The sequence below is a fragment of the Bubalus kerabau genome, chromosome 15 (genome assembly GCF_029407905.1).
Source record: "Bubalus kerabau isolate K-KA32 ecotype Philippines breed swamp buffalo chromosome 15, PCC_UOA_SB_1v2, whole genome shotgun sequence".
NCBI lineage: Eukaryota > Metazoa > Chordata > Mammalia > Artiodactyla > Bovidae > Bubalus > Bubalus kerabau.
This window is the reverse complement of record NC_073638.1, coordinates 6,491,029-6,518,129: the sequence shown is the minus strand read 5'-3', so window position 1 is coordinate 6,518,129 and position 27,101 is coordinate 6,491,029. Positions and strand designations below refer to the sequence as shown.

Below are 27,101 nucleotides of genomic sequence, written 5' to 3'. Positions count from 1 at the left end.
CTTGCTAGTCGCAGGATTGCCACAAACCTTCGATGTGTTTTTAAAAAAAATGCAGTGTCTGTGAAGTGCAATAAAACGAGGTATGTCTGTACAGGGAATTGCAGACTATTTAATATCTGAAGATTTCACTAAGGGAGAAACTCTGGAACATCACTTGGGGAGAAACATCTTTTACTTTAAACAAATTATTTGTCTAGGAGAATATACCAGTATGATACCTCTCAAATGACAGCTATGTTTCACTATTGCTGAATCTAAGATGTGTTTTATTTAAAATGTAACACAGGCTATCCCGAGTTTAGAAGATCCCCAAGTGCCTTAAAATTACCTGCTTGTGGTTGTTTTTTCACGTTGGGAAGGGCAGGTTCTAACATTAGAGAGCTGGAAACCTTTAGGGCCATTTCTGTCGGTTTTCGTTCAGATATACTGGTTTTTCTGTACCTTAAGAATACAATCCCTCATCTCCAATTTCAGAGTGATAAAATCTAAAGTTTAGATGTTGGGGGTATAATCTTAGTATATTTTAAAATTTGTATATAAATATTTTGGGTAATAAAAACACAGTGTGATTTTGAAAGTGTACAAAAGGTATAAGTGAAAATAAAATCTCCTTTTCCATTTCTCTAGTTCTCTTTTCTGGATGTAAATAGCTAACAATTTCTTATACTTCCCCTCACCCCCGCCCCAGACATTCTCTTTATTTACAAACATGAAATGCATGTGTCTATACTATGGCCCCTGCCCTAAATCATAGCATACTAAGGATAGGCATTAAAAATATCATTATATGCTACATTTTTGCTTCCAGGATGTAGACATTTGAACAAGGTACTGTTTTCTTCACGAGGGTTATATTTTAATAGTGTCACTTGAGTGTTAATGGAAATAGATGAACTTGATACAGTGATCGAACTCTGATTTGGGGTTTGAAGAACTGGTACCCAAGGATTAAACTGAGCCATGAGGATTCCAGGCCACACTTGTAAACTGAGCTGTCAGTAACCTGCCAGTATGACCTGGTGTGGTTGGCCCCAAAAGTGAGTAAGAGACAGAATGCCAGTATATGGTGTCATGAAGTGGCCTTGAAAGAAGTATTTCCTCATCTGCCTTTCAGAAAGTAGAAAAAGGAAGCACGTTAACAAGTTTACTATACCACTGACAGGCTTAACATATTACTAGAAAGGAAAGATATTTTTCATTTAAAGAAAACTTTATCACCGGAACAAGGTAGCACCATCGAGAATATAATTATATAGCTATTGGGAGAAATAAAGTAATTTCAGGGTACGTTTTACGCAGCCTGTTTTCATTGCTTGCTTTTCATTTTGTCGTTACTGAGTACTAGATGTTGTAAGTAAGTATAATTTCATATGTGATTTGAAGACCATCAAAACCAAGAAACACTGATTAATAAGAAAGATTAAAATCCATCATTTTGTTGCTGTAGATGAGCTGTCTCCCATCCCCTTCCCACCCGGTGGGCAGAATGCTGCTGCTTATACAATTCTTTAGAATAAAGAATTTAGAATTTTCCTAAGCCTTATTCCCACTCTTACTCTGGGTGAAGGTCCCGGACAGAATAGCTTCCTTTACAGGTGACTTCTTTGTCTCTTTACTGCCTACTGTGTTGTCTTTTCTTCTGTTGAAGTGACCGACCTGCTCTAATCTTACACTAATGGGCTATTGTTTAAGGTGTTTGTTTTTAGCAGTCAGTATAAATTCAGTTTAAGTCTTTTGGCTTCCTGTGAACGTCTTCCATTGACAGTTTCCTCTTATCACTGAAACATCAAATTATATTTTTCCTGCTTCATCTAATACTCAGAAGTAAAGAACCTGCCTGACCAATATCAGGTTGTGTTTGAGTCCTGACACCTGAAGTCTTCCTGTCCTGCCCTCAACGCTGTGAACTCTGCTGAGGCTTCTGTTTGTTCCGTGGTGACCCCACTGGCTCCTGTCTCCCCCAGTCTGCTGCTTCTTGAGCTAGCTTGGGAATTCTGTGCTATGGTGATATGTCTGGATGGAATTTGTAAGTCAGCCTACACAGCCAAACCATGTGGCTTAAAGTAATTTTTATCCATCTTATTTTTCACTCTTAGGCAATGCGGAATATCAATCCCAGCACAGCCAATTCTCCAAAATGTCAGGTAGGCTCTTGTCTGATGTTTTAGCATTGAAAATAGATATGCTGTTAGGAAAGAGAAAAACTTGTGCTCCGGGGGCCTGTCCTCACTGAAGAATAACTTTGAGGCCTCTTCTACCTAGCTACTTGAGTTAACATTGCTGTTCCCAGAAAGTCGACGCCATCTGCTCCTCCCACAGCAGTAGTCCTTTTGCCTCCGCGGAGGTCTCTCCCGTCAGCCCCCACTGATAGGTAGTGTGCGCATCCTGTCAGCCTTGAAGTGTGCCTGGTTTTTATTTGTGTAGCCTAAAGGAGTGCTTACGGTGACTTATAGGAATTAAAAATTTAGACAGTAACAAAGGTGGCACAGATTATTTACTTAGGTAGGCTACTTTAGGAAATCTTATTAGAGTATAATGATACTACTAGGAAAGGGGAAGTTTTTTCTAGTGGACATTCCAAAGAAAGAATATCAAAATCACCAGAAGAGAGAAGTGAACAGTGCTCTACCTGAGTACTCTTTTGGGTTTCTTTGTTGACTTTTATCAGCATTTCTCCCTGGTGAACCCAAAGAAACACTGCTTGTGAAGGTATCTTATTTAGATGCAAAGGTTGTGGCCACTTTTTCCTTCTATAACATAGGCACTTGTCTGACTCATGAAGAGAATCTCATTCTTAAAACCAAAGAGATCTCTGTGTTTAGGGTTCACCGATTATGGAGGAATTAAGAGCTGAGGGATTATTGCACTTTTTTCAGGTGGGCAGAAGCGACCATCAAATACCTCATTTTATTCTCTGTAGCTCTTCTGCACTAGGCTGACAGGTGCATTGTGTTGGAATGAACTGTGAAAGTAGGAATTGTCAGAACTCCACTCACATTAGATTCTGTTAACTTGTCTGTCTAGAAACTATACTAGATAGAATCCTCACAGAGACCAGCTAACTTTGTGAGAGGAACATCTCTATTCTTTATCTCGCTCATAAATGCTTTCTTTAATCAAGAAATCAAGTAAGGGAATAATCCATGAACATCATCTTTGCTAAAGCAGTGCAGACATTCTTACAGTGAGGGCTACTAATTTCACATTTGACTGGGAAGAGCACTGTAGCATTAGATCTTTAAATAAAGTGGAAACGTAGGAGCAGAAATTAATTCAAATGAGATTTGGGATCAAGCAGAAAGTCCTCCGTGTTAAAGTGTTTTGAAGTTGTCTCCTGTTTATTTTTTCCTATTAAGATCTTAAACTTTAAATCTGATAAATAAATGAACTACCTTCAGGTCTTTATTTCATAGATCAGTATAAGTTTAAATAGTTGCTCTCATTAAAATTATCAGGAGTTTTTAGATACTTCTTTTAGTAGTAAAGCTTTATAAAAGTTAAGGCTTATAAATTAAAATTCTATTATCAATAAATTTGTATGGTATTAAGATTACAGTGTTGATCCCTTAGATTTGTCTAAGCCAGAGCTGGAAACCTAAAAGAGATAGGTTTTATTAAAAGTTTTATTTTTTAAATTAGCTTCGCATGTGTGGAGAATAAAATATTATTAGCTTGTTATATAAGTTTCAGTTGTCAGTGTATTTACCTGGCACAATTGGGAAAATGTATGAAATTCCAATGTAGGGCTAAATTTGAAATTGCTCAAATACATAGAAACTGGTGGTATTTGTATCAAGCAAGTATTTGTGTTTTTCTCATCCTACTTATTTTCTAGATTACCTTAACGTAGATGTCAGGAAAATTTTCACAAAGAACAGTCTTAAGTGAAGATGGCTTTAAATAAGGTTACCAAGATAATCAAGAAAGCAAGAAGAAACTTTCCAATATCAAAGAACAGACTGTACAAAGGAATAATGAACAAAAAGCAATGGATCCATTCAATACTTGAGTGCCAGGCACTTTTGTTCAAAGTTGTCAGATATCTTTGTTTTTATTTGTTTTTACTTTTCTAATAGAAATTAGTACAGATGAGTTAACAAGCACAATGAAATCAGTGACATTATTTTATAATTATATAGCTCATTTGCTCTGGACTGTGGGAAGGTATCAGACTTCGAAATGTTTACAGATTACTAAGTACTTCTGCATAGGATTAACAAGACATGTCTGTACTGTAGCATTCTCTATACTCTAGGATTCTCTGGTCATGTAAGCTAGTGTCAGTATGGGTGAGGGTAATGCAAAATTCTGAAAAATTAAGACAACTTTAAAGGCATTAGTATATCTTCTTAGTTAAAAATGGAAATTATCCCCTTTGTTAGGGTTTGTTGGCAGAATTTTGGAAAAACTTGTCCTCATAGAGCTTTAAATTGTTTAATTTCATTCTGATTAGCTATTTTTATGTTTCTAAAGCAGTTTCTAGTCTCAGGAAAAAACAACAAAACTTTGAAACTGTAAGCATTGTCTTTGCTCTGTGAGATTGAGCATGCATGTAATGTTCAACTTGGAGAAAAAATAGTTCCCCCGCCTGAGTGTGAATGTTTTTACCTGTTTTAGGCTTAAGAATGAGGTTCTTACTGCCTGTGGTTCCCTTAGTACCTGTGAGATCAGGCCTAAACGCTGCAGCCTGGCTAGTTTATGGTCTGTGGTCAGTAGTCTTCTTTCTTTCTCTCAGTTCTGGTTAAACCAGTTACCTTCCTTCAGCTAAGTGCACTCTTCTGTCTTGTTGCCATGATCCCACTCATGAGGAATCCTTTTGCCCTTCCCTTTTACTAATTAAGATTCTCCATTTCTTTCATCAAGCCTAGGTCAAAACACATCCCCAAGAGCCCTCATCAGAATTCTTGAAAAACCCAGAAAATAGAAATAAGACTGCTATGTATAGATATATTAACTTTATTTTTGAGCAAATAATTGCTTTACTTGTCACAGAAATTATAGCTTCATAGAAATTATTTATATTGCAAAAAATATTTTGCAGCTAATGAATATTGTGTAGTTGCCATTCCATGTATATAGTAATAAATACACACCAGGGTCAGTTACTGGTTTTGAGGGATAAAAAAAATTAATAAAAAATAATTTAAATAAATAAAAATTAATATTGTAGTATTAATATCAAACATATTGTACTACACTCTTAGCCCCAAATGGTGAAGAATTTCAGATGTCCATAGTTTTAGTCGAATAGAGCAAAATAATACCTCTTTTCAGAGCCATGTGAAAATAATCACTGCAATTTTTTTTTTTCTGAATTTAATAATAGCAAATTTTTGGCTTTCTTTCCCTCCAGACTCTCTCTTTTATGTTAGCAGATACTAGGAAAGCTAAGATTATCTCTCCTTTTTGAAGTCTTAGTATTGAGTAAATCATAGATTCATTTTGGTATTTTCCCGTGAATATTTTATTTTTAATGGGCATATTGAAAACTGTATAAGAAGGGAGGAGATTCAGCCTCACGCTCTGCACTCTAATAGATTATCTCATTTGTTTTATTCATTAAGGTCATGGTAATTTGAACAATGTTATAATAACTTTATTACTTTGAGACCAGTTAAGTAGCATAAATTACAGAAGAGATCAGATCTGTTGAATCGATCAGTGTTGAATCTCAGGATCATGCTGTGGGAACATAAAACTGCAAATCTATTTTTATTATCCCTTTTTAAGAATTTAAGATTATCATACAGTTCTCATAACTATCCCCAAATCCATACACATTTTTTAGTCAAAAAGGTTGTTCTGAAGTTGAAGACAACTTTGGTAAGTGCCACAAATATTTAAAAAAACAAAAAGCATTCTCAACATTGGTTAAATGTTTTAATAATTTTTGACATAATTAAATATTCTATAGTGGTTTAAAACTGTGTTGGAAAATGGGGTATGACAAGAACCTATCTTGAATAGTTGAAGGAAATGGCTTTTTTTCCTTGTGTTTTAAAAATTGTTGACGTAACTGCTATTACTAAGACAAACTGTTTAAAAGATGTGTATTTTTAGAGTTTTTCTCCATTTCTAAATTTTTGTTTCTAGTTCACTAAACTAACCTACTTTAAATAAATTGATTGGGTTCAAGAAGGGGAAACTTATTTGTGTGCCATGTATTATCCAGAAATGAGACATAAATAGTATTGGCTGAAGAAAAAAATTGCCTTAAGAAAGTAAAGTTGACATTAAATTTATAGGATTTTCTATGAATGGGATCATAACTTTTTCACTTTAACATGATTATTTTGAGATTCATTCATATTATATGTATAGTTCATTCCCTCTTATTGCTAGTATTCCATTGTAGGAATATGCTACAGTTGTTTATCTGTTCACCTATTGATAGATATTTGACTGGTTTCTAAATTTTGATTTTGTATAGACATATGCCTCCATTTGGGTACTCTTAAGAATTTAATAATCTGCTCCTGCTGCTGCCAAGTCGCTTCAGTCATGTCCAACTCTGTGCGACCCCATAGACGGCAGCCCACCAGGCTCCCCCGTCCCTGGGATTCTCCAGGCAAGAACACTGGAGTGGGCTAATAATCTAGCAGTGTTCAAAGTGTTTCCGGACTACTGACTTCTTCTACTGCCTTTCTCCTTATTTTTCTAAATAATGTGAACCAAAGCATCAATTTTTTATGGGGCCAAAATACTTAATATCTTTAAGTATCTTTTTTACCCTATGAGAAATGGTACTGCCATTTAAATAAGAGAAGGGAAATTTTAAAAGGACCAATGGCTTATGTCTAGATTTTGAGTCCATAAAAGTCCACTATATGAACCAGACGCATCCTGTTTTCCTTTATAAACCATCCTGGAAAGTTCCCTCCAGACCAAACTGGGTCCATGAGTTTTACTTACAGTGCAGATAGCCCTGGCTCCACACGCATCCCAGATTAGCTAAGATTTACAGGCTCAGTGGGAAAAGTCACCACATTTTTGTATTATTACAGAAGAAAATGAGCTAAAAATACTTGCTTCCGTTAGAAAAAGTCAAATACTCTAAAAGAACTGTTTGACCTTTGAAATACAGAAGCATGATAAATTTTGGCTGAATTTCGTATAACTTGCTTAGTTCTCCATTTTTGAAAGTCTGTCATACTATTTATTCTGACTACCTTTGGGAAAAGAGAAGCTTAACGAACTTGTATTTTTAGCTCAGTATTCTAATTTTAGACATTTGTTCGGGATAAAGAGCTTCTTTAGAGATAGACGTAACTTTCAACATGAAATGTTTCAACTGAAATCAGTTTTTGTAGACAATCCAAATATGTCCCAAGGCTGATTTTTAAAACAGCTATGCCAGATTTACTCAATTACAAAATAATGTTCATATTCATCCAAAATGCTTTAATAATTTCAATAGAATGGATGTATTCTACATAGGTATATGTAGATATATACAGGCATTATTTTAAGATGGATAGTATGAAGAAAGTTTATATAAAATATTTTTGATTAAAAAATTCAGATTATGTAACTTCATTTCATAGTTATCCATATTAAAGTAATTATTTTTCTATAAAGGCACTGGGTTTTCCTGGTGGCTCAGACGTTTAAGAATCTGCCTACAATACAGGAGACCCTGGTTCGATCCTGGATCGGGAAGATCCCCTGGAGAAGGGAGTGGCAGCCCACTCCAGCATTCTTGCCTGGAGAATCCTATGGACAGAGGAGCCTGGGGGGATACAGTCCATGGGGTCACAAAAAATCGGACACAACTGAGCAACTAAGCTCACAAAGTCACTAGCAAAAATTCTGTACACTCTGAAACATTTTGAATATTTTACTATAAAATTGTTAATTTTATGCAGTGTGTTCACTTTCACATTTGCAGTCCTTGGCTAAGAATACAAATATAAAGCTTACTCACAGTGAAAACCCATGATCTAATTGTTCCTCACTGGCAGCAGGACAGCTTTAGGGAGGAACTCTCTCAGTTAACCTGACTCCACATTCACTTTCCTTTAAAACCTGACGAGGCAAAGCACAGAGTCAGACACTTCTGAGATTTTCCATCTCTATATGGATGTGTGTGTGTTTATGTGGAAGTGGGCCTTATTGTTTTAATATTCATGTGAACTCCAAACTTATATATAAGAAGTGGGAAGAAGTTGGCCTGTTTTCTTACATAAGTACATATGGTTTTCCTCACCAACTCTTGACAGTTTCTTTAAAATATCAACAAAAATGTTGATCTTCCTTATTGAAGTCCATGAAATAAATTATGTTCACAGCAGATTAAAATGTTAACAAAAGAATTAATGCTTTAGGGAGGGAGCTACCAAGTCAACTTCAGTTACTTGAAGTTGTTTTGTTTTTAGCAAATACTGAGCTATGTGAAAATATACCCATCTTTGGATAATATATGTATAAACTATTATATATCAATTATACCTCAATAAAACTTCAAAAAGTACTTCTAATCAACCCTGGTTGGTTTTGGGATTTTGTTTATTTTTCCTATAACTAGAAGTTTCGAACCTCGGCTGAATATTCATACCTGATGTGTATGGGTTCCATAATCTATGTATATGTTATTTGTATTATTGGCCTTACCACATTACATTTGTTTTCACGCCGTATTCCCTACTGTTAATGCTAACATCCTCCTGCCACCACTCCCAGTAAATAAAGTGGCATTTTTTTCCCCTTGTTCCTTTCAAGTTCAGTTTAGGTGAATCCCTAGGTTAGTTGCTCTTAGTCTTGACTCAAAAATAGATTTGATGAGAAGTATATATTTCTGTATCCTGTCGGGGGGGTTGGATATCTTCTTGAGCAACTTATAAGAAAGATCGGCCTTCTTATTCACATCTCTAAATTACCTTTCTTTGTAAATGTGGATAGTTGGTTCTTCAGTGTCTACTGACAGTAGAAATTCAGTTGTTAAAGACAGCAAGAAGTAAAAATCTGTCAGCTTCAAACAAGCAATGTGGCAGAATGAGAACATGGAGATTTTGCACATGGCAATTAGCTTTGGCTTCATAAAACCTTAAAAAAATAGAAATGATCAAAAAGTGTAAGACAAAAAGTTGTGAAGGACAATATGAAAAGTATAGCCAGTTTATTAAGTTGTTTCAGTAATGATCTATTTGCTTCATGTTGCAAGAAGTCAAAACTAGGTACACAGAAAACAAAAGAATGCCTCTTCCCGAGGCATCAACCTCATCTGGAGCCTGTAATTTTACTCATTTTAAACTTTATTGCTTTTAACATCCTCATGTTTTAATAGCAATATAAATTCTTCAAAGTGTTTAGAAGCTCTTTTATGCTCCAAAGCATCCATTAATTTATTCACTTTGTACCTTTAGGGACAGAGAAGAAATAGTGAAGGAATGATTACAATATCTTGTGATAAATGCTGAGATAAGCGTGTACTAAGTGCTAAGTACATATATATGTCAGGCTGAGAAGAGAAGCAGAAGGAAAAAGGAGCAAAGCAAAGGTATAGCTATCTGACTACAGAGTTCCAAAGAATTCTAGGAGAGAGAAAGCCTTAATGGAAACAGTGAGAGACTTTTATTTTTAGGGCTCCAAAATCACTGCAGATGGTGACTGCAGCCACGAAATTAAAAGACGCTTGTTCCTTGGAAGAACAGCTATGACAAACCTAGACAGCATATTAAAAAGCAGAAACATCACTTTGCCAACAAAGATCTTTTTGTCAAAGCTGTGGTTTTTCCAGTAATCATGTATGGATGTGAAAGTTGGACTGTAAAGAAAGCTGACCACCGAAGAATTGATGCTTTTGAACTGTGGTGTTGGAGAAGACTCTTGAGAGTCCCTTGGACTGCAAGGAGATCCAACTAGTCCATTCTAAAGGAAATCAGTCCTGAATATTCATTGGAAAGAGTGATGCTGAAGCTTAAACTCCAATATTTTGGTCACCTGCTGCTGGGAAAGATTGAAGGTGGGAGGAGAAAGGAATGACAGAGGATGAGATGGTTGGATGGCATTACCGACTCAATGGACATGAGTTTGGGCAACCTCTGGGAGCTGGTGATGGACAGGGAAGCCTGACGTGCTGCAGTCCATGGGGTCGCAAAGAGTCAGACACGAATGAGCGACTGAAGTGAACTGAACTTTGCATTGATCAATGCAAAGAAATAGAGGAAAACAATAGAATGAGAAAAACCAGAGATCTCTTCAAGAAAATTAGAGATACCAACGGAACATTTCATTCCAAGATGGGCACAATAAAGGACAGAAACGGTATGAACCTAACAGAAGCAGAAGATTGTAAGAAGAGGTGGCAAGAATGCAAGGAGAAACTAGACAAAAAAGATCTTAATAATCCAGATAACCATGATGGTGTGATCACTCACCTACAGCCAAACATCCTGGCATGTGAAGTCAAGTGGGCCTTAGGAAGCATCACTACAAACAGACCTAGTGGAGGTGATGGAATTCCAGCTGAGCTATTTCAAATTCTAAAAGATGATGCTGTGAAAATGCTGCACTCAGTATGGCAACAAATTTGGACAACTCCGCAGTGTCCACAGGACTGGAAAAGGTCAGTTTTCATTCCAATCCCAAAGAAAGGCAATGCCAAAGAATGTTCAAACTACCGCACAATTGCACTGATCTCAAACACTAGAGGAGTAACGCTCAAAATTCTCCAAGCTAGGCTCCAACAGTATGTGAACCAAGAACTTCCAGATGTTCAAACTGGATTTAGAAAAGGCAGAGGAACCAGAGATCAAATTGCCAACATCCATTGGATCATAGAAAAAGCAAGAGAATTTCAGAAAAACATCTACTTCTGTTTCATTGACTACACTAAAGCCTTTGTGTGGATCACAACAAACTGTGGAAAATCCTTAGAGATGGGTATAGCAGACACTTTACCTGCCTCCTGAGAAACCTGTATGCAAATCGAGAAAAAACATTTACAATTGGACACGGAACAGCAGACTGGTTCCAAACTGGGAAAGGAGTACATCAAGGCTGAATATTGTCACCCTGCTTATTTAACTTATATACAGAATACGTCATGAGAAACACTGGGCTGGATGAAGCACAAGCTGGAATCAAGATTGCCAGGAGAAATATCAATAACCTCAGATATGCAGAAGACACCACCCTTATGGCAGAAAGCAAAGAGGAACTAACGAGCTTCTTGATGAGGGTGAAAGGAGAGTGGAAATGTTGGCTTAAAACTCAGCATTGAAAAAACTTAAGATCAGGGCATCTGGTCCCATCACTTCATGGAAAATAGATAGGGAAGCAGTGACAGATTTTATTTTCTTGGGCTGCAAAATCACTGCAGATGGATACTGTAGCCATGAAATTAAAAGACGCTTGCTCCTTGGAAGAAAAGCTATGACAAACCTAGACAGCACACTAAAAAGCAGAGACATTACTTTATCAACAAAAGCCCATCTAGTTAAAGCTATGATTTTTCTAGTAGTTACGTGTGAATGTGAGAGTCGGACCATAAAGAAAGCTGAGCGCCGAAGAATTGATGGTTTTGAACTGTGGTATTAGAGAAGACTCTTGAGAGTCCCTTGGACAGTTGAATTTCATCAGCAACTCTATGGATATGTGTTTGAGCAAGCTCCAGGAGTTGGTGATGGACAGGGAAGCCTGGTGTGCTGCAGTTCATGGACTTGCAGATGAGCAAACCAGTTAATAATCCTAAAGGAAATCAGTCCTGAATATTCATTGGAAGGACTGATGCTGAAGCTGAAGCTGCGATACTTGGGCCACCTGATGCAGAGAACTGACTCACTGGAAAAGACCTTGATGCTGAGAAAGATTGAAGGCGGGACGAGAAGGGGATGACAGGATGAGATGGTTGGATGTCATCACTGACTCAATGGACATGTGTGTGAGCAAGCTCCGGGAGTTGGTGATGGACAGGGAAGCCTGGTGTGCCGCAGTCCATGGAGTCGCAAAGAGTTGGACACAACTGAGCAACTGAACTGAACTGAACAGGGTGTTAAAGACATAATGTCCATCTGTGTAATTCAATCTAAAGATGGAGATGGGGTCATTCTGGAGAAGTACCTAGAGAAGGTAACTGGATCTTAAATAGAAGTATTGTTTTTTTTTTAGTCAAGAGAAGAGTGTATGAAAGACATAGTATCAGAGGAAAACATGCCATATCATAGACCTACAGTCTGTGGGGAGTGCAAACTGTCTTTGTTTTAAAGTCACTTGTTACTTTGAAAGATGAAAGTGGGGTGTGGGTGAGGTTAGAGATAGAAAATACAGAGAAAACCAGTAAATGGGATCCCCAGAACCTGCTAGGAGCCTGGGTTGGCCTAGAACAGGAGGTGGCGGTGGGGAATCCATTTTTTGAGCCTGGAAGAGAAGATGTAAGTATGAATGAAGATGGCTTTGTGGGAGCAGCCCAGGGTGACAGGGGGAACCAGAAAACCATGATTGTGGCTGATGACCAGTAGTGTCCTGATTTAAATGGGAGGGAGCTGGAGAAAGGGAGAGCACGTGAGTGACTGGGGGCTTGAGAGAGTGTGCCAGATTCGGAGTAGGAATCATGAGAATGTGAGAAAAAGTAACCAAGAACCACCCCACCCCCAACCACCACCACCACCAAAAAAAAAAAGTAAGTGATACTAGAGGCCCAGCCAAGACCAGAGAATTAATTTATGATAATCTGGATAGCTGTATGGTTTTTCTCTTAGCATTTCTTAGCAATCTCAGCATAGAAATGAAGCAAGCATATTTTTAGTATTGATTCATTGTTGGAATTTGCTGTGTTGAAACAAAATTTGTGTGTGTATCAGGAATCTTAGAGGTACTTGTGTGTATTTACAATGATCTGCTCAGGGCTTCCCTGGTGGTTTAGTGGTTGGGGGTCCACCTGCCAGTTCAGGGAGCACAGACTCAACCCCTCACTCGGAAGGAGGTCTCAGGGTGGCTGGGCCCCATGGCGCGCACCTGCGCACTCAAGCAGAGCTCTGCAGCGGGAGGGGCCGCAGCCTCAGGAAACAGGCGCCCTCACGCAGCGCAGCTAGAGAAAGCTCACACGTGACAGGGAAGACCCAGCCAGCACAGCCAGGAATAAATACATGTTAAAACAAAGTTTAAAGGAATAAATAAAATGATCAGGCCTGAGTTCAAGCTTGTAGGGGAAAAGAGCCAGTAACCTGGAAGAGTAAGAGTTCTACCTCTTATTGGGTGGAAAGAAAAAATACAGTCCCAGAAAGCAGGATGAGCATGTGTAAGATTTCTGGGAAAGAACTTTGTATACCAGTCCAGGATGTGACAAGGGAGCTGCTCATGGAAATACAGTAGTGAACGATACTGTTGCAATGTAGAAATCCAGGAACTTCAACATTAGATTACCATATAGATTTTGTGCATGGCTGTTGATAGTTCCCTAGTGGTAAAGTGCAGTTTGAATAAAGTGAAACACTGATCATTGTCCCAAACGTGAGTAAAGATTGTACAGGCAGGTTTGGTTTTAAGTAGCAAGGTCTTGGCTGTACAAATGGGTGGTTTTGAGGTATGTGGGGATAAAGATCATTGGAATCCAGAAATTTACAGAGCTCACATGTTGAATAAATCATCTGCATAATGTATAAGTAATGAGAGATCATGGCATGTCTTATGACTAATATTGGAATAGTAGTGAACATTTTTAAGAAACTTAACAACTGGAGTATGATATGAAAATGTTTTCTACTGATGAAAAATCGGAGGTATAGTAAATACTACTGTTTGTTGCCTAACATAATTGAAGAAAATGCTAAATTTCAGTTACAGTTTAATGAAATAAAGATGTAGCTTTTTTTCTCCATCGAAGTTCACAGACCCTCTGCATTCTGTCATGACTTTCTGGCTAAGAAACCATTTAAAGGATGGTATATCTAGAAGGGAGAAACCTGAGTAAAAAGTGGTTGTTGCAAAGTCTAGAAATGTTGGTGCAGAGCTCAGAGAATACCTCCACAGCCTCTGGACCCAGTGGTGCCCTGGGAGTGAGGGTCTTGGAGGTGGTGTGTGCCTTGGTGAGCAGGCTTGCCCACTTGCAAGAGGTAGGGAAGTGTCCTTTGTGATAGAAAGCCACGTTTCAAGTCAGACCAAAACTGTCAAGGAGGAGAAAGCTGATCTCTAGCAGAAGATGTTGATGAGAGCTTGAGAGGCACAGTGGAAATCCTCAGAAAAGGGTACAGTGAATGGATGAAAAGGTGAGGAAAAGGACAAGCTGGTAATGAAGGTGTAGGACTTGGCCAGAGAGAAGTGAACTAGCCTTGAAGCCCTGGGCAGTTGAAAAGCTGAGACCTAGAATGTTTGAAAGCATGTTGGGGCAGGCCTTCTGAAACAGTCAGTAGTAATGGCTCACAGCTTTTGCTCAGTTTCCAGGTGGTATCCTGCTGAGAAACTGTTGGATACCCCTGAAGATATCAGTAGCTCAAGACTGAAAAACCTGAAGTCAGATTGAGTCGCTTGATACCAAAGTGTAAAACAGTGCAGAAGGGCAGTGAGGAGTGTTGGTGTCTTGGTAAATCACCAAATTTTGTTCTTTTGACCTTATTTTTATTACTGGTGCCAAATATATGAAACTGTATGAGAGTTGGTCAGACTTGCCACCCTATTCTAAAGGAGGGATTTAGGCATGTCTGCCAGAATAAAATAACAAGAGAAAACTAAGTAGCTAAGTTGGTTAAGTATATGTTGGGGGGGTTAATAAGCCTGGATAAACTTTCAGTTTATGTAATTTAGTGTTCAGTAACTTGAAATGGAGAGAAGAACTTGGCCCTTCTGACTGGTCAACTCAATAACTTTTAGATGTTAATACTTAAGCTTTATATGTACAGGGTTATTACTTTAAATCTAATGATAAATTTGTTAATTAGTGGATTGATTCTGTTTGTTTGTGTTGATTGTTTTTTGTTTTTGTTTTTTTAGGAATTAGCTCTCCGTAGCCAGTTACCAACACTGGAGCAGGATGGTGGGACTCAAAATCCAGTATCTTCTCCTGGGATGTCTCAGGAATTGAGAACCATGACGACCAATAGCTCAGATCCCTTTCTTAACAGGTTGGTAAGAGTTGCTACTGGCCAACATCTCAAAAAAATTACAGCTTATGGTGTTCTCCTTAGTTCTTATATATAATAAGCTGTTTGAACATCCGTGTGGGCCAAGAACCACGGCTGTAAATGAATCTCTCCATAAATGGCTCGTACAATAAAGCTTGAGGATTAGACGCTGGCTGCTATGAGAGGAAATGAGCTGTTGAGACTTGTAGAGGGGATACTTACTCAGAGTCACGTGTTTGCTTGTGCCTGTGCTGTTGACTAAGTTACTTGCAGAATCGTGAAGGGACGTGTGAATGCCTTTCTATGAAAGCAGGAAAAAAAAGAGGTATCTTAAACCTGCTTAGGGCAGCATTATAAGAATCTTTGGAAGGAATTTTCCACGTAAGTGTTCAACCTGAGAAGTTTCACTACAGGAGCCCTGTAAGGTCTCATATTCTTAAGGGCTATAGGTCAAGGAGATAAAAAGTAAGGTTGTGTGTCTTTCAAATAATGTGTTAATATTAAAGAGTATTCCAAAATAGCACAGTTAAGGATGATTTTTAGTGAATTACCAGAAATCTTGGATTTCGGGCATATTGCAAAGATGTTATTATATGTAGTGCTGTGTTGAAAACTGCAAGCTGAGACAGATCATCATCTTTGCCTAGAAAGGCACTTAAAACTAAGACTTGACTACAATTATTTCTTGTAGATTGTCAAATATTTATGCAGTTTCGATTTTTAAAATAAGGAACAAATGCTTTCTGGTCTTTGCTTTTGTTTGTAATCAGTTTTAGACAGTGCACTTTTAAGAATGTTGAAAGGTATATTGATTTAGGAAGGTTATTATGCTACCCTTTCAGTTCTCACAAGTTGAATTGAAAACATCCAGACCCTAAGAAAAATAAGATATCTTGTCATGCCAAAATGTTTAGTACAATAAACTTGCTCTCTCTTAAGATTAGTGCTGGTGGCCTGATTGACTGGTTTGATTTCAAAGGCCATCTAAGAAGAAATCAAAAGGGAAATGAAAAACTCCTGGAAACAAATGACATTGAAAACAGGACAACTTAAAGGCCATCTAAAATGTATTTAAGTTTTGTATTTACTCTCTGATACATGCAGTTTAAAAGTCCTGCCAATAATTGAGTGTATTTATAGAAGATTATAATTCTGAGGTTAATAGCCAGAAAAGTCATAGCCACAGACCTTTTTGCCCCCACAGAGGAAATTTCAGATCAATGTAATTCCAGTACCCATGTCACTGAAGGCTTGTGTTTATTGGTCCAGGGATAAAATGAGACCATCTGGAAGAGAGGGATGGAGACCGCATAGCCTCCTGGTAGTCGTTTGTGCAGATTCTTAGAACTTTTGATAAAAGCTGAGCTACAGTTTAAGATTCTATTTTCTGGTAAAGAACAGAGTGAATCATCCCCAAAGTTGCTAGTCTCAGGGCAGAATCCCATGTCTCCTGTCTGTAGTACCCCAGTTTCTAAAACACACATCTAACTCTAGCATTTTTCTTTTCAGAAACGTTGGATGGTTTCCCCCACTGCCTGTATTTAATTTATGATATTCCTTAAACTCTAAGCACTTGTTCCCCTAACTTGCCATGGAGTTGACTCTGGTGATGGTGGTACATTCACTCGTCTCCTTTTTACTCAGATGTTTCAAGGCCAGCTCTGGCATTCCGCTCCATTAAACCTTTCCCCTGTACTTTGAAAGTTTTCTCTTCTGAAAGCACTTCGTTCACGTAGCCCTTGTATGTGTATTTGTTCCCCTCCCTCCCTGAAGTTGTGAGCCTCTCAGAAAGCATCAGTTGCAGGCTGTTGTTGTTAACCTCCGATTGCTCAGCCTTGTCTCATCCCTGTCACATAGTAGCAGATGCTCAGTGCGTGTCACTGGAGGGAGATGGGGGCTGCAGGGAGCAGTTCCTAATCAGGGAAATGGCCTTGTGAACTCTGTCCTCAGGAATGCCCATGTGCTTCCCCTGAGGCCTGGAAAGAACTCTGAACAACTGTGTAAATTCAGCCATTCTGTAACAGAGTCTTGAGTGTCTTGATATGTGCCCCGTGGTGAGCAGTGGGAGTAGAGCGATGACTAGGACCAGGCCCTTGTCCCAGATGGAGTCAGGCAAAATAAAAACAAACCACATCCTGAGGGCTTCTCCGAAGTGCTTGCATTGTGTACAAATGGTCTCAGAGGCAAATTTGTGTTTTCTTGGATCTGTGTGAGGCTTTCGAATCTTGCCAAAATCTGACAGAAGCGTTGAACTAGTGGTTGCAATATACAGTGTGAAAGAGGGAACAAGGCAAGTGCATTGAGTAATGTAGGGAAGAAGTTTAAGGGCTTGGGCTCTCAACCTTGAGCAACTGTGAAAGCTTGGTTTTAAAGCTTAGTTATTTTTTATTTAATTTTTGTGTAAACTGAACAGCTCTTCAGACATCCAAGCTGTGAGGAAAGTTAAGTTCCCTCTGTAGTCAGTGACTGTTAAGAATTACAGTTGCCTTTATTTCACACTGTGCTGTAAGATTTTCTAGAATTAGTAGAACCCCTGACTTTACTGTCGATGCCACCTGGTGTCTCCGTGCTACTAGGTTTAGGGAAGTCTTCTGTTTATGAAAGTAATGTTCTGAGGATATTTACCATCAGATCAGATCAGTCGCTCAGTCGTGTCCGACTCTTTGCGACCCCATGAATCGCAGCACGCCAGGCCTCCCTGTCCATCACCAACTCCCGGAGTTCATTCAGACTCACGTCCATCGAGTCAGTGATGCCATCCAGCCATCTCATCCTCTGTCGTCCCCTTCTCCTCCTGCCCCCAATCCCTCCCAGCATCAGAGTCTTTTCCAATGAGTCAACTCTTCGCATGAGGTGGCCAAAATATTGGAGTTTCAGCTTCAGCATCATTCCTTCCAAAGAAATCCCAGGGCTGATCTCCTTCAGAATGGACTGGTTGGATCTCCTTGCAGTCCAAGGGACTCTCAAGAGTCTTCTCCAACACCACAGTTCAAAAGCATCAATTCTTCGGTGCTCAGCCTTCTTCACAGTCCAACTCTCACATCCATACATGACCACTGGAAAAACCATAGCCTTGACTAGACGGACCTTTGTTGGCAAAGTAATGTCTCTGCTTTTGAATATGCTATCTAGGTTGGTCATAACTTTCCTTCCAAGGAGTAAGCGTCTTTTAATTTCATGGCTGCAGTCACCATCTGCAGTGATTTTGGAGCCCAGAAAACTAAAGTCTGACACTGTTTCCACTGTTTCCCTATCTATTTCCCATGAAGTGATGGGACCGGATGCCATGATCTTCGTTTTCTGAATGTTGAGCTTTAAGCCAACTTTTTCACTCTCCACTTTCACCTTCATCAAGAGGCTTTTGAGTTCCTCTTCACTTTCTGCCATAGGGGTGGTGTCATCTGCATATCTGAGGTTATTGATATTTCTCCTGGCAATCTTGATTCCAGCTTGTGTTTCTTCCAGTCCAGCATTTCTCATGATGTACTCTGCATATAAGTTAAATAAGCAGGGTGACAGTATACAGCCTTGATGTACTCCTTTTCCTATTTGGAACCAGTCTGTTGTTCCATGTCCAGTTCTAACTGTTGCTTCCTGACCTGCATAGAGGTTTCTCAAGAGGCAGGTCAGGTGGTCTGGTATTCTCATCTCTTTAAGAATTTTCCACAGTTTACTGTGATCCACACAGTCAAGGGCTTTGGCATAGTCAATAAAGCAGAAATAGATGTTTTTCTGGAACTCTCTTGCTTTTTCCATGATCCAGCGGATGTTGGCAATTTGATCTCTGGTTCCTCTGCCTTTTCTAAAACCAGCTTGAACATCAGGAAGTTCACGGTTCATATATTGCTGAAGCCTGGCTTGGAGAATTTTGAGCATTACTTTACTAGCGTGTGAGATGAGTGCAATTGTGCAGTAGTTTGAGCATTCTTTGGCGTTGCCTTTCTTTGGGATTGGAATGAAAACTGACCTTTTCCAGATTTTTTTTACAATATTTACCATACTTGTATGTAAATCTGTGATACTTTTCATTCAGCCTAAAGTAAAAATCTGTCTTGGTTCTGTTTTTCTCAAGCTATGTGCCTTGCAGGGCTGTTTTGGTTTTTGTTTTTAATCAGTTCCTTCCACTGGAACTCTCAGGACTCCTATTTCATGCTGAGGTATTTGTTTGGGGTTCCCCCCACTTTCCCAAACAGAAGCAAGGAGATCAAGCTAGTGAGTTCTGTTCTTATCAGCAGTGACTCATCTGTTTTGGCCCAGTCCAAAAAGAAATTCTGGTTCTTTATTTAGGGTTCATTTTTCTGGCTTAAACTCTGCATGAGCCGAGGAATTCAGCAGGAAGCTAGTGCAGGCCTGTCTTAGTACCACCTAGAAGCTGTGTTTTGACCCATGCCTGTGACCACTGCCGCTCAGGGCACAGAGACCTTGAGACAGATAAGCTGTGTGGAGCCCCCCGATTCAAACGGCATTACACCGAGAGTTTCCTGTCACTCAGGAAAGCTGGGTGTATCTTGCTTTTCCCTATGACCACAGAACCTTAGGAGAAATTTTGACCCCCTGAGGTTGCCAGTCTGAATTAGGATCAACTTGTCCATTTTGCTTCATAGCACAGGAGCTTGGTACCAGCCCTGAAGGAAGGCGCTTGTTTCAGATGCTGCAGGGCAGTAGTCTTCGCTCATCCTCCGGGAATCACGTTGGTACTGAGCAAGTGTTTATGTGTTCACCTTGGAATCTTTTCTTACGTGTGTTGCGTTGGTCTGTGACCCTCATTCTTCACAGTGGCACCTATCACTCTCGCGATGAGAGCACAGACAGCGGACTCAGCATGAGCAGCTACAGCGTCCCTCGGACCCCTGACGACTTCCTGAACAGTGTTGATGAGATGGATACAGGTTGGTACTTTTTGTTCCTCTCGGTCATCTAGCTTTCAGTCAGATACAGTCATTTTATTGCTGGGTCTGATAAACTATAGTGAGCCAAGAGTATTCAGAAGAAAACCAGGTAAGATCCTGTAAACTTAATTGAGCCCTGCTTTGTTTTTTTTGTTTTTTTGTTTTTTTGTTTTTCTTTTTTTTTAATAACATCTTGTAATTGAAGTCTTTTCCGAGTTTTTAAATGTCATGGATGTCTTATCTCTATTTGACATGACTTAGCATTTAAAATATTGAGTTAATGGGCAGGGCAGTTGAGGACCATATTAGAAGTCTCTGTTATATGGATATTTATTCTTAACTTCAGAGCAAGAGCTCTGTATTTGATTTATATGTCTCTGTGTATGTGATTCTTTGTCTGCTTCCCTCTTTTTGTGAGGGTCTTTTGTCCAACTTAGGTGATGCGGGCCTCACGTTAGCAGGTTGGAAAGGTTAGGCGGTGGCCTTACCTCCTTCCTTAGAAGAGTTGCAGGAGCTTGAAAGCTGCCCCACGGAAGTGGTGATAGAGCCCTTGCTCCTGTGGCTCACCCTTGACCTGGACTTGGCAGCTGGCAGGGGCACGAGCTGGCTGGGCACTGAAACGGCTCCAGCTGGCCCCTCAGCTGGCCGCTTCTGGGAGCGTTTGGCGGGGATGGTGTGCATCCAGCCCATGGCGTCGGTGTCCCTGGGAATCCACACCACCATCTCGTCATCTGGATCTTAAATCATCCGTACGAGTCACCTCAAACCCATCTCACTCGTAACACCTTTCCTTACTCCTGTCTCCCCCGTTTCTCCCTTCTTTCTAAACTTTTATAACAATTAATGGTTTATGTTAGTTTTTCTGAAAGCATATCCATTGAAGTGTTCATGAATGTTAACATCATCATGAGCAAAAAAGGTTTCTTGGCCAGGTAAGTTTGGGAGACCTGTTAGCAAAGCTAGGAAGACTTACTTTTCTAAGGACTTCTGGGAGGCGTGGTTTTGCTGTTGTGAATGTGAATCTCCTGAGAGTGGGATAGAGGTTCATGCAGCCTTTTTATTGTATTCTGTTCCCAGTGTGTACTTAGAGAAAGACAGATACACCCATTCATCTTTGTTTTGCCTTACGGTGGCGGCGCACGCCTGGAGCAGTCAGGTACTGACACTCTTGTGTCGTACCTGCTCTGTCTCGTGAGTATATAATGTTTCAGCGAATTTCTTTCCAGGACCCTCTTCAATGCTGACCATGCAGTAATCAGCAGTCAGACTTGTTCAGTATCTGAACACATGAAGCAGAAGGACACTTGGCGTCGTTACTTTGCTGTCTGTGGGTTGTTTGGCCTAAAGTAAACTGTGGGCATCAGTGGAGGAAGTCTGTCAGGAATGTGTTTCTTTCCCTGTGCGTGTCATGATGTCAGCATTTCGAAAAGGACCTGTTTTCTTTCTCTCTCTGGTCCATCTAGGTGACACTATCAACCAAAGCACCCTGCCCTCCCAGCAGAACCGTTTCCCAGACTATCTTGAAGCCATTCCTGGGACAAACGTGGACCTCGGAACCCTGGAGGGAGATGGGATGAACATAGAAGGGGAGGAGCTGATGCCGAGCCTGCAAGAAGCGTTGAGCTCCGACATCCTCAACGACATGGAGTCTGTTTTGGCCGCCACCAAGCTAGATAAAGAAAGCTTTCTTACATGGTTATAGAGCCCTCAGGTAGACTGAATTCTAAATCTGTGAAGGATCTAAGGAGATAAGACCTATACCTGAAATTTCCAGTTAAGCCAGGGGCAGTCTTCTGGCTAATACAGAAAAAGATGAACAAACGTCCAGCAGGATTCTTTCATCCACTATTTTGCTCTTCCTTGTCCATTGCTGCTGTTAATATATTGCTGACCTCTTCCATAGTTGGCTCTAAGGAATCAAAAAAAAAAACTTTTTTGTTTCTTTTGCTATTGTAACTACTGTTTGTTTTGGGGGCTGGGGGAAGTGAGCCTGTTTGGATGATGGATGCCATTCCTTTTGCCCAGTTAGATGTTCACCAATCATTTTAACTAAATACTCAGACTTGGAAGTCAAATGCTTCATGTCACGGCATTTAGTTTGTTCAAGCAATTGTTCTTCAGCTGCCTTTGGCCAGTGGAAAAACATGACTTACTGGTCTAACAAGCCAAAAATGTTGTATCTGACGTTTAGTACTTAGACTGATTTGAAGAGCTAGCTGAAACCAAGGCTGAAGACTGTTTTACTTTCAGTGGGTTTTTTCCTCCTAGTGCTATCATTAGTCACATAGTGACCTTGATTTTATTTTAGGAGCTTATAAGGCTTGAGATAATTTCCATAGAAATATATTAATTATTGCCACATACTCTAGTATAGATTTTGGTGGGTTTTATTGTGGGGTTTTTTTGTTTGTTTGTTTTCTTTTTTTTTTTTTTTGGTCTTCATTGGGATTTTTATTGTCTTAGGGGTTTTTCTTTTTTTTTCTTTTTTCCTCAGAATCTAAGGCAAATTACCATTGTAGTGCATCTGTTTATACTTGTAGCTTGGGACAGTTATTATAGTTCCTTTGGTAAATCTACAAGTCCTGGTTTTTTTTACCATCTTATTTAAATCTTGGTAATCAGCTCTCTTTATATATACCCACACACACACTTATAATGTTTATAATAGTGTGATAGCAGAATGTATCTTTTTTTTTTTTTTTTTGAGTTTTCCCTACTTTCCAATTTATTTTAAAATGGTAGCTATGAATGTATGCATTTAGAATACAAGACTAGTAGTTTATATTTCACAAGTAGTCTAAATCCGGTTGGGGTAGTGTGCAGGTGGTGGTGGTTTAGTGTTCTAGAAAGGGCTATTCTTAAGGATAGTGCCTCGAGGAGTCTTGTATGACCTCTGGGCACACAGTGGATATTATCTGCTGAATTTGAAAGAAGTTAACAAGAAATGGCTTTATTATCCCCTTTAGCTTTGGAAGATTACCTTCGCCTTAGTTTTGGAGTAAAATCTAGTAGTTTAGTTCTCTTTTATAATGAACACATTAAAAACTACATTGAAATATTGCCTACAAAATTGTTTTTACTTATAAGACTTGCTCCTACTTTTATATGCTGAGAATTTACCCTGGATAGTATATGGGATACTGTAAGGTCATAAGTTAGCTGGTAAAGTGATCAGATTAATGTATATTACTAGTTGATTTTAGCAAAGAGATAGAGGTAATCATGATTATACTTTTATTTTTACTGGAAGAGATATAACTAGAGTATGTGTCTACAGGAATAATAATGTTTTCCAAAGAGTATTTTTAAAGGAACAAAATGAGCATGAATCAACCCTTCAATATAAGCTATGAAGTAATACTTGCTTGTGAATTATAGTGGCATCAGCTAGCAGCACCTCTACGATTAAGGGTCTTTCAGTGTTTATAGAGTAAGCCCTTATTTTCAAGGGTTTATAAGACATAAAATCTCTCTTTTTCTGGCTAAAACTGCTATGAAAAGCCTCAACTTCGGAAAATAGGTGGGGTTTTTTTTCTGATTACAAAATATAAGTATTTTGACCCTTCAGTTTAGAGGATTGCAAAAGTTGGAAGTAAAGTTTTATATTAGGTAATTTCAGTGCTCAAAATGCAGTCGTTGTGTTATATATATTGATTCATAGGTCGATCATTCGTAATAATTGACTCTAAGGCTATTATTAAAACAGCAGAAAGATTAAATCTTGAATTACGTCTGGGGGGAAATGGCCACTGTGCAGATAGATGTATTGATTTTTCTTTTTTTTTTTTAGAGGAAAAATGAAATTCTGCCTAGAATGCATAATTGAGTTTATGGATGGATGATACAGCATGTTGGCTTTTTTATATGCAGAAGATCAAAGCTACTTAGAAGGAGTGCCTACAATTTGCCATTAGCCACAAATTAAGATCTCATCTTATATATCAGCAGAGTAGCTTTAGATTAGGGGAGAGGGTGGGAAAATGGGAGGGGGGCTGTAAAGATTTAGTGGGACCTTGATAGAGAACTTTATAAGCTTCTTTTTCTTCAATAAAAACTTGTCTTGCATATTGCTGTCATTAAAGGCAGTTGTTCCTAAAATTTCAATCACTTAAGTACACCCACAAAACAAAAACATGGAGTTCTTCATTCCCCGACAACTTGGATTTACCCAGTTATACCTCAGTGTTGTGGCAGCACCGTGGTGCCTGAAGGACACGGCGCTTTGACCTAACCGTACCCGTTGTACTGACCTGAAGGAGACCTAAGCCTTTCTCTTCATGAATTTGAATCACAGCCTTGATGTGGTCTTTCTTGTTTTTTGTCCTTGTTCCTAATGTAAAAGTGTTTAACTGCTTCCTGGTTGTATTGGGTGGCATTGGAATAAGATTTTAACTGGGTATTCTTGAATTGCTTTTACAATAAACCAATTTTATAATCTTTAAATTTATCAGCTTTTTACATTTGTGTTCTTTTTAGTTAGGGCTTATTAGATCTACTTACGGTTGATGGAGCGTATTGATTTGTAGTTTCAGATTTTCCAGAGCACTATTTGTTATAATAACTATTTTCTAAACAACAGTGCTTTAAAAAAAATTAGAAAGTAACTTTTATACAAATGATGTTGCTGTTTTAAGTATTCATACTAAATAGATGCATTTTATATGGAACCTTGGCAGAAACACTAAAATTTTAAAAATAAAACTAATTGTGTAATTCATAATTTATACTAATCAGTGTTGAAACTCAAACAGTGCGAAAGTGGGAGGCAATATCCAGTGATTTACAGTTTCATAACTTCTTCACAACTGAGAAATGAATGCTCGGATCAATTTTATCTTCCATAAGCACGTTTTTATAAGAATTGTGGGTGTGCCTATCTTAACAGTTGTTTTCTGTGTCTTGGCAAAATATTCTCCACATTTTAAATGTTTTATATTAGAGAATTCTTTAATGCACACTTGTCAAATATATATATATAGTACCAATGTTACCTTTTTATTTTTTGTTTTAGATGTAAGAGCATGCTCATATGTTAGGTACTTACATAAATTGTTACATTATTTTTCTTATGTAATACCTTTTTGTTTGTTTATATGGTTCAAATATATTCTTTCTTTAAACGCTTCTTTGTTGTTTTTAACAGTTAATGTATTTAAAACTTTTTTGGCTTCTTAATGGGTCTTCCAGTAGAACAAGTGCAAGTAATAAAAGGTGATTATAGTGGTAACTGGCAGGTTAAACTTAAGGTCGGTTTGGCACTTGGAACTTTTGTAGTGTGGATATAATTCTTTGAACTTTATGTTCTGTACTCTTCCTGTAAACCATCCTCATTGATAAAAGTGTATAAGCAGAACTGTATCCCCTTCAGTCTTAAATGATTTTACTACATGTGTTAATAGCAGCACAGAAGAAAATAGTGTTTCTTTTGAAATAGCCTTCGGTTTTATATCTCCAAAATAGAATACTTAATGTGCTATGCTAAGTCACTTCAGTCTTGTCGAACTCTTTGCAACCCTGTGGACCATAGCCCACCAGGCTCCTCTGTCCGTGGGAATCTCCAGGCAAGAATACTAGAGTGGATTGCTGTGCCGTCCTTCAGGGGATCTTTGCAACCCAGGGATCAAACCCACAATTCTTGTTTCCTGCATTGGTAGGTGGGTTCTTTATCACTAGCGCTACCTGGGAAGCCCTATAATACTTAGGGAAATTATTAGATATTATTTTATAAATTAAAACACTCACAAATTTAAGTGGTAGGCTCTGAACTTTGAAGAAGTAGATTTGATTGTCTTTGAAAATCGTTTATTTCTGTGTGTATATAATATCTTAATTATTGACATGTTTTTGGTGAGGCAAGTCTGAAAACTGTTTTATTATGTATAATTTCTTTATGATAGTAAAACATTTTGTGGAACTTGAAATTGATTGTTCCCCTTCTGTAAAATGTACAACCACTACTGGTTGTACATTTTAACGCAAAACCATACTGTGTGTCTATAGACATTGCCTCTCTTACTAGGGAGCTACTCTTAAGAGACGGTACGCTTTACACTGGATGGCTTGCAGTCCTTCTGGAGTCTGTGAACCAGAATTGTAAAGGACTAGTAATGGGAAGTGGTGAGCAGCCCAGAGAGTTATCCCTTGACTTCCATCCTGTCGGCAGAGGTTGTAAAGGAAGAGCAGCGTCAAGGACCCCGTCACGTTCTTTCCTTCTGTAATGACAGCTTGGCCGTCCCTAGTCCTGGCGGCCATCACTTAGACTGAAAATCTGGCTTTGCTTGGTATTTAGTGTAAATCCATGTACTGCTCTCTCGGGCTCCAGGGTTGCACGCACACTGCTGCTTCTGGAATCAACCTTATCTCTGGCAGGGCGACTTGTCCCTGTCCTGCTTTAAACTGTTGCCATTTAATTTCTTTATTTAAATAGTCCTGAAAACTTTCATAAACAATCCTCTCCAATTAAAAATTTGCTGAGTTAATACCAGATGAGAATTCTGTGACATAGTGCTGCAGTTTTTCTAAATCAAACATGGAATGTTTTTTGCCATATCATCTGGATACAAAAAGCTCTGATACAAGTGAAATTAATAATTTTCTAACCATAAACGTAGCTTTAAACTGGCAAACGTAATAGTATCACAAATGAAAACAGTTGTAGAATCAAGGCACTAGCAAAATAAGATGATGTTTAAAAGATACTCTGAATTTTTTAATCTGTCATATTTTAACCACAAGCAAAACTCCTGAATCAGGTGACTTGACATCTGAACTGAGAGGACTCTGTTAGCAGTTGAAAACTAAATGAGACAAAACTGGGTCTGTGTGTTGCTAATTGGAGATATCTGAGTGAAGAGCCTATTTCTGTAAAATTCCTAAACAGCTAATCTGGCACTTGGATTTCTTTTTTTTTTCCTAAGTGAAAATATTAAATACTAGAATTACTATAACTTTGTGACGTTGATACTGGTTTGTATTGCAAAGTCAGTGAATGGACAATTTCTTGTTCAGTCACTCAGTCGTGTCCGACTCTTTGCCACCCCACGGACTACAGCGCGCAGGACAGTGCTTGATTCTTACTAAAAGAAACCTCTCCGAAAAACAAACAAAAAAAAGCATCTAAATCAGGAGGGTATCCTATTAGCATGACTTAAATTAT

At 38.7% G+C, this 27,101-nt stretch overlaps 1 protein-coding gene across 12 annotated transcripts in view; it reads left to right on the top strand.

Moving 5' to 3' along the window:
• Positions 1–25,303, top strand: part of YAP1 (Yes1 associated transcriptional regulator) — a 135,845-nt gene extending 110,542 nt beyond the window's left edge. For 6 of the 12 annotated variants that reach the window (XM_055547536.1, XM_055547527.1, XM_055547528.1 and 3 more), the window contains 4 exons: positions 2,097–2,144; positions 14,926–15,056; positions 19,833–19,945; positions 21,409–25,303. In XM_055547536.1, the coding sequence (XP_055403511.1) occupies positions 2,097–2,144; positions 14,926–15,056; positions 19,833–19,945; positions 21,409–21,647 (531 nt within the window). In that variant the 3' untranslated portion in view covers positions 21,648–25,303. The remainder of the gene's footprint in view (positions 1–2,096; positions 2,145–14,925; positions 15,057–19,832; positions 19,946–21,408) is intronic. The other 6 variants (XM_055547538.1, XM_055547531.1, XM_055547532.1 and 3 more) reach the window with 1 other exon arrangement.
• Positions 25,304–27,101: the final 1,798 nt, after the last annotated feature.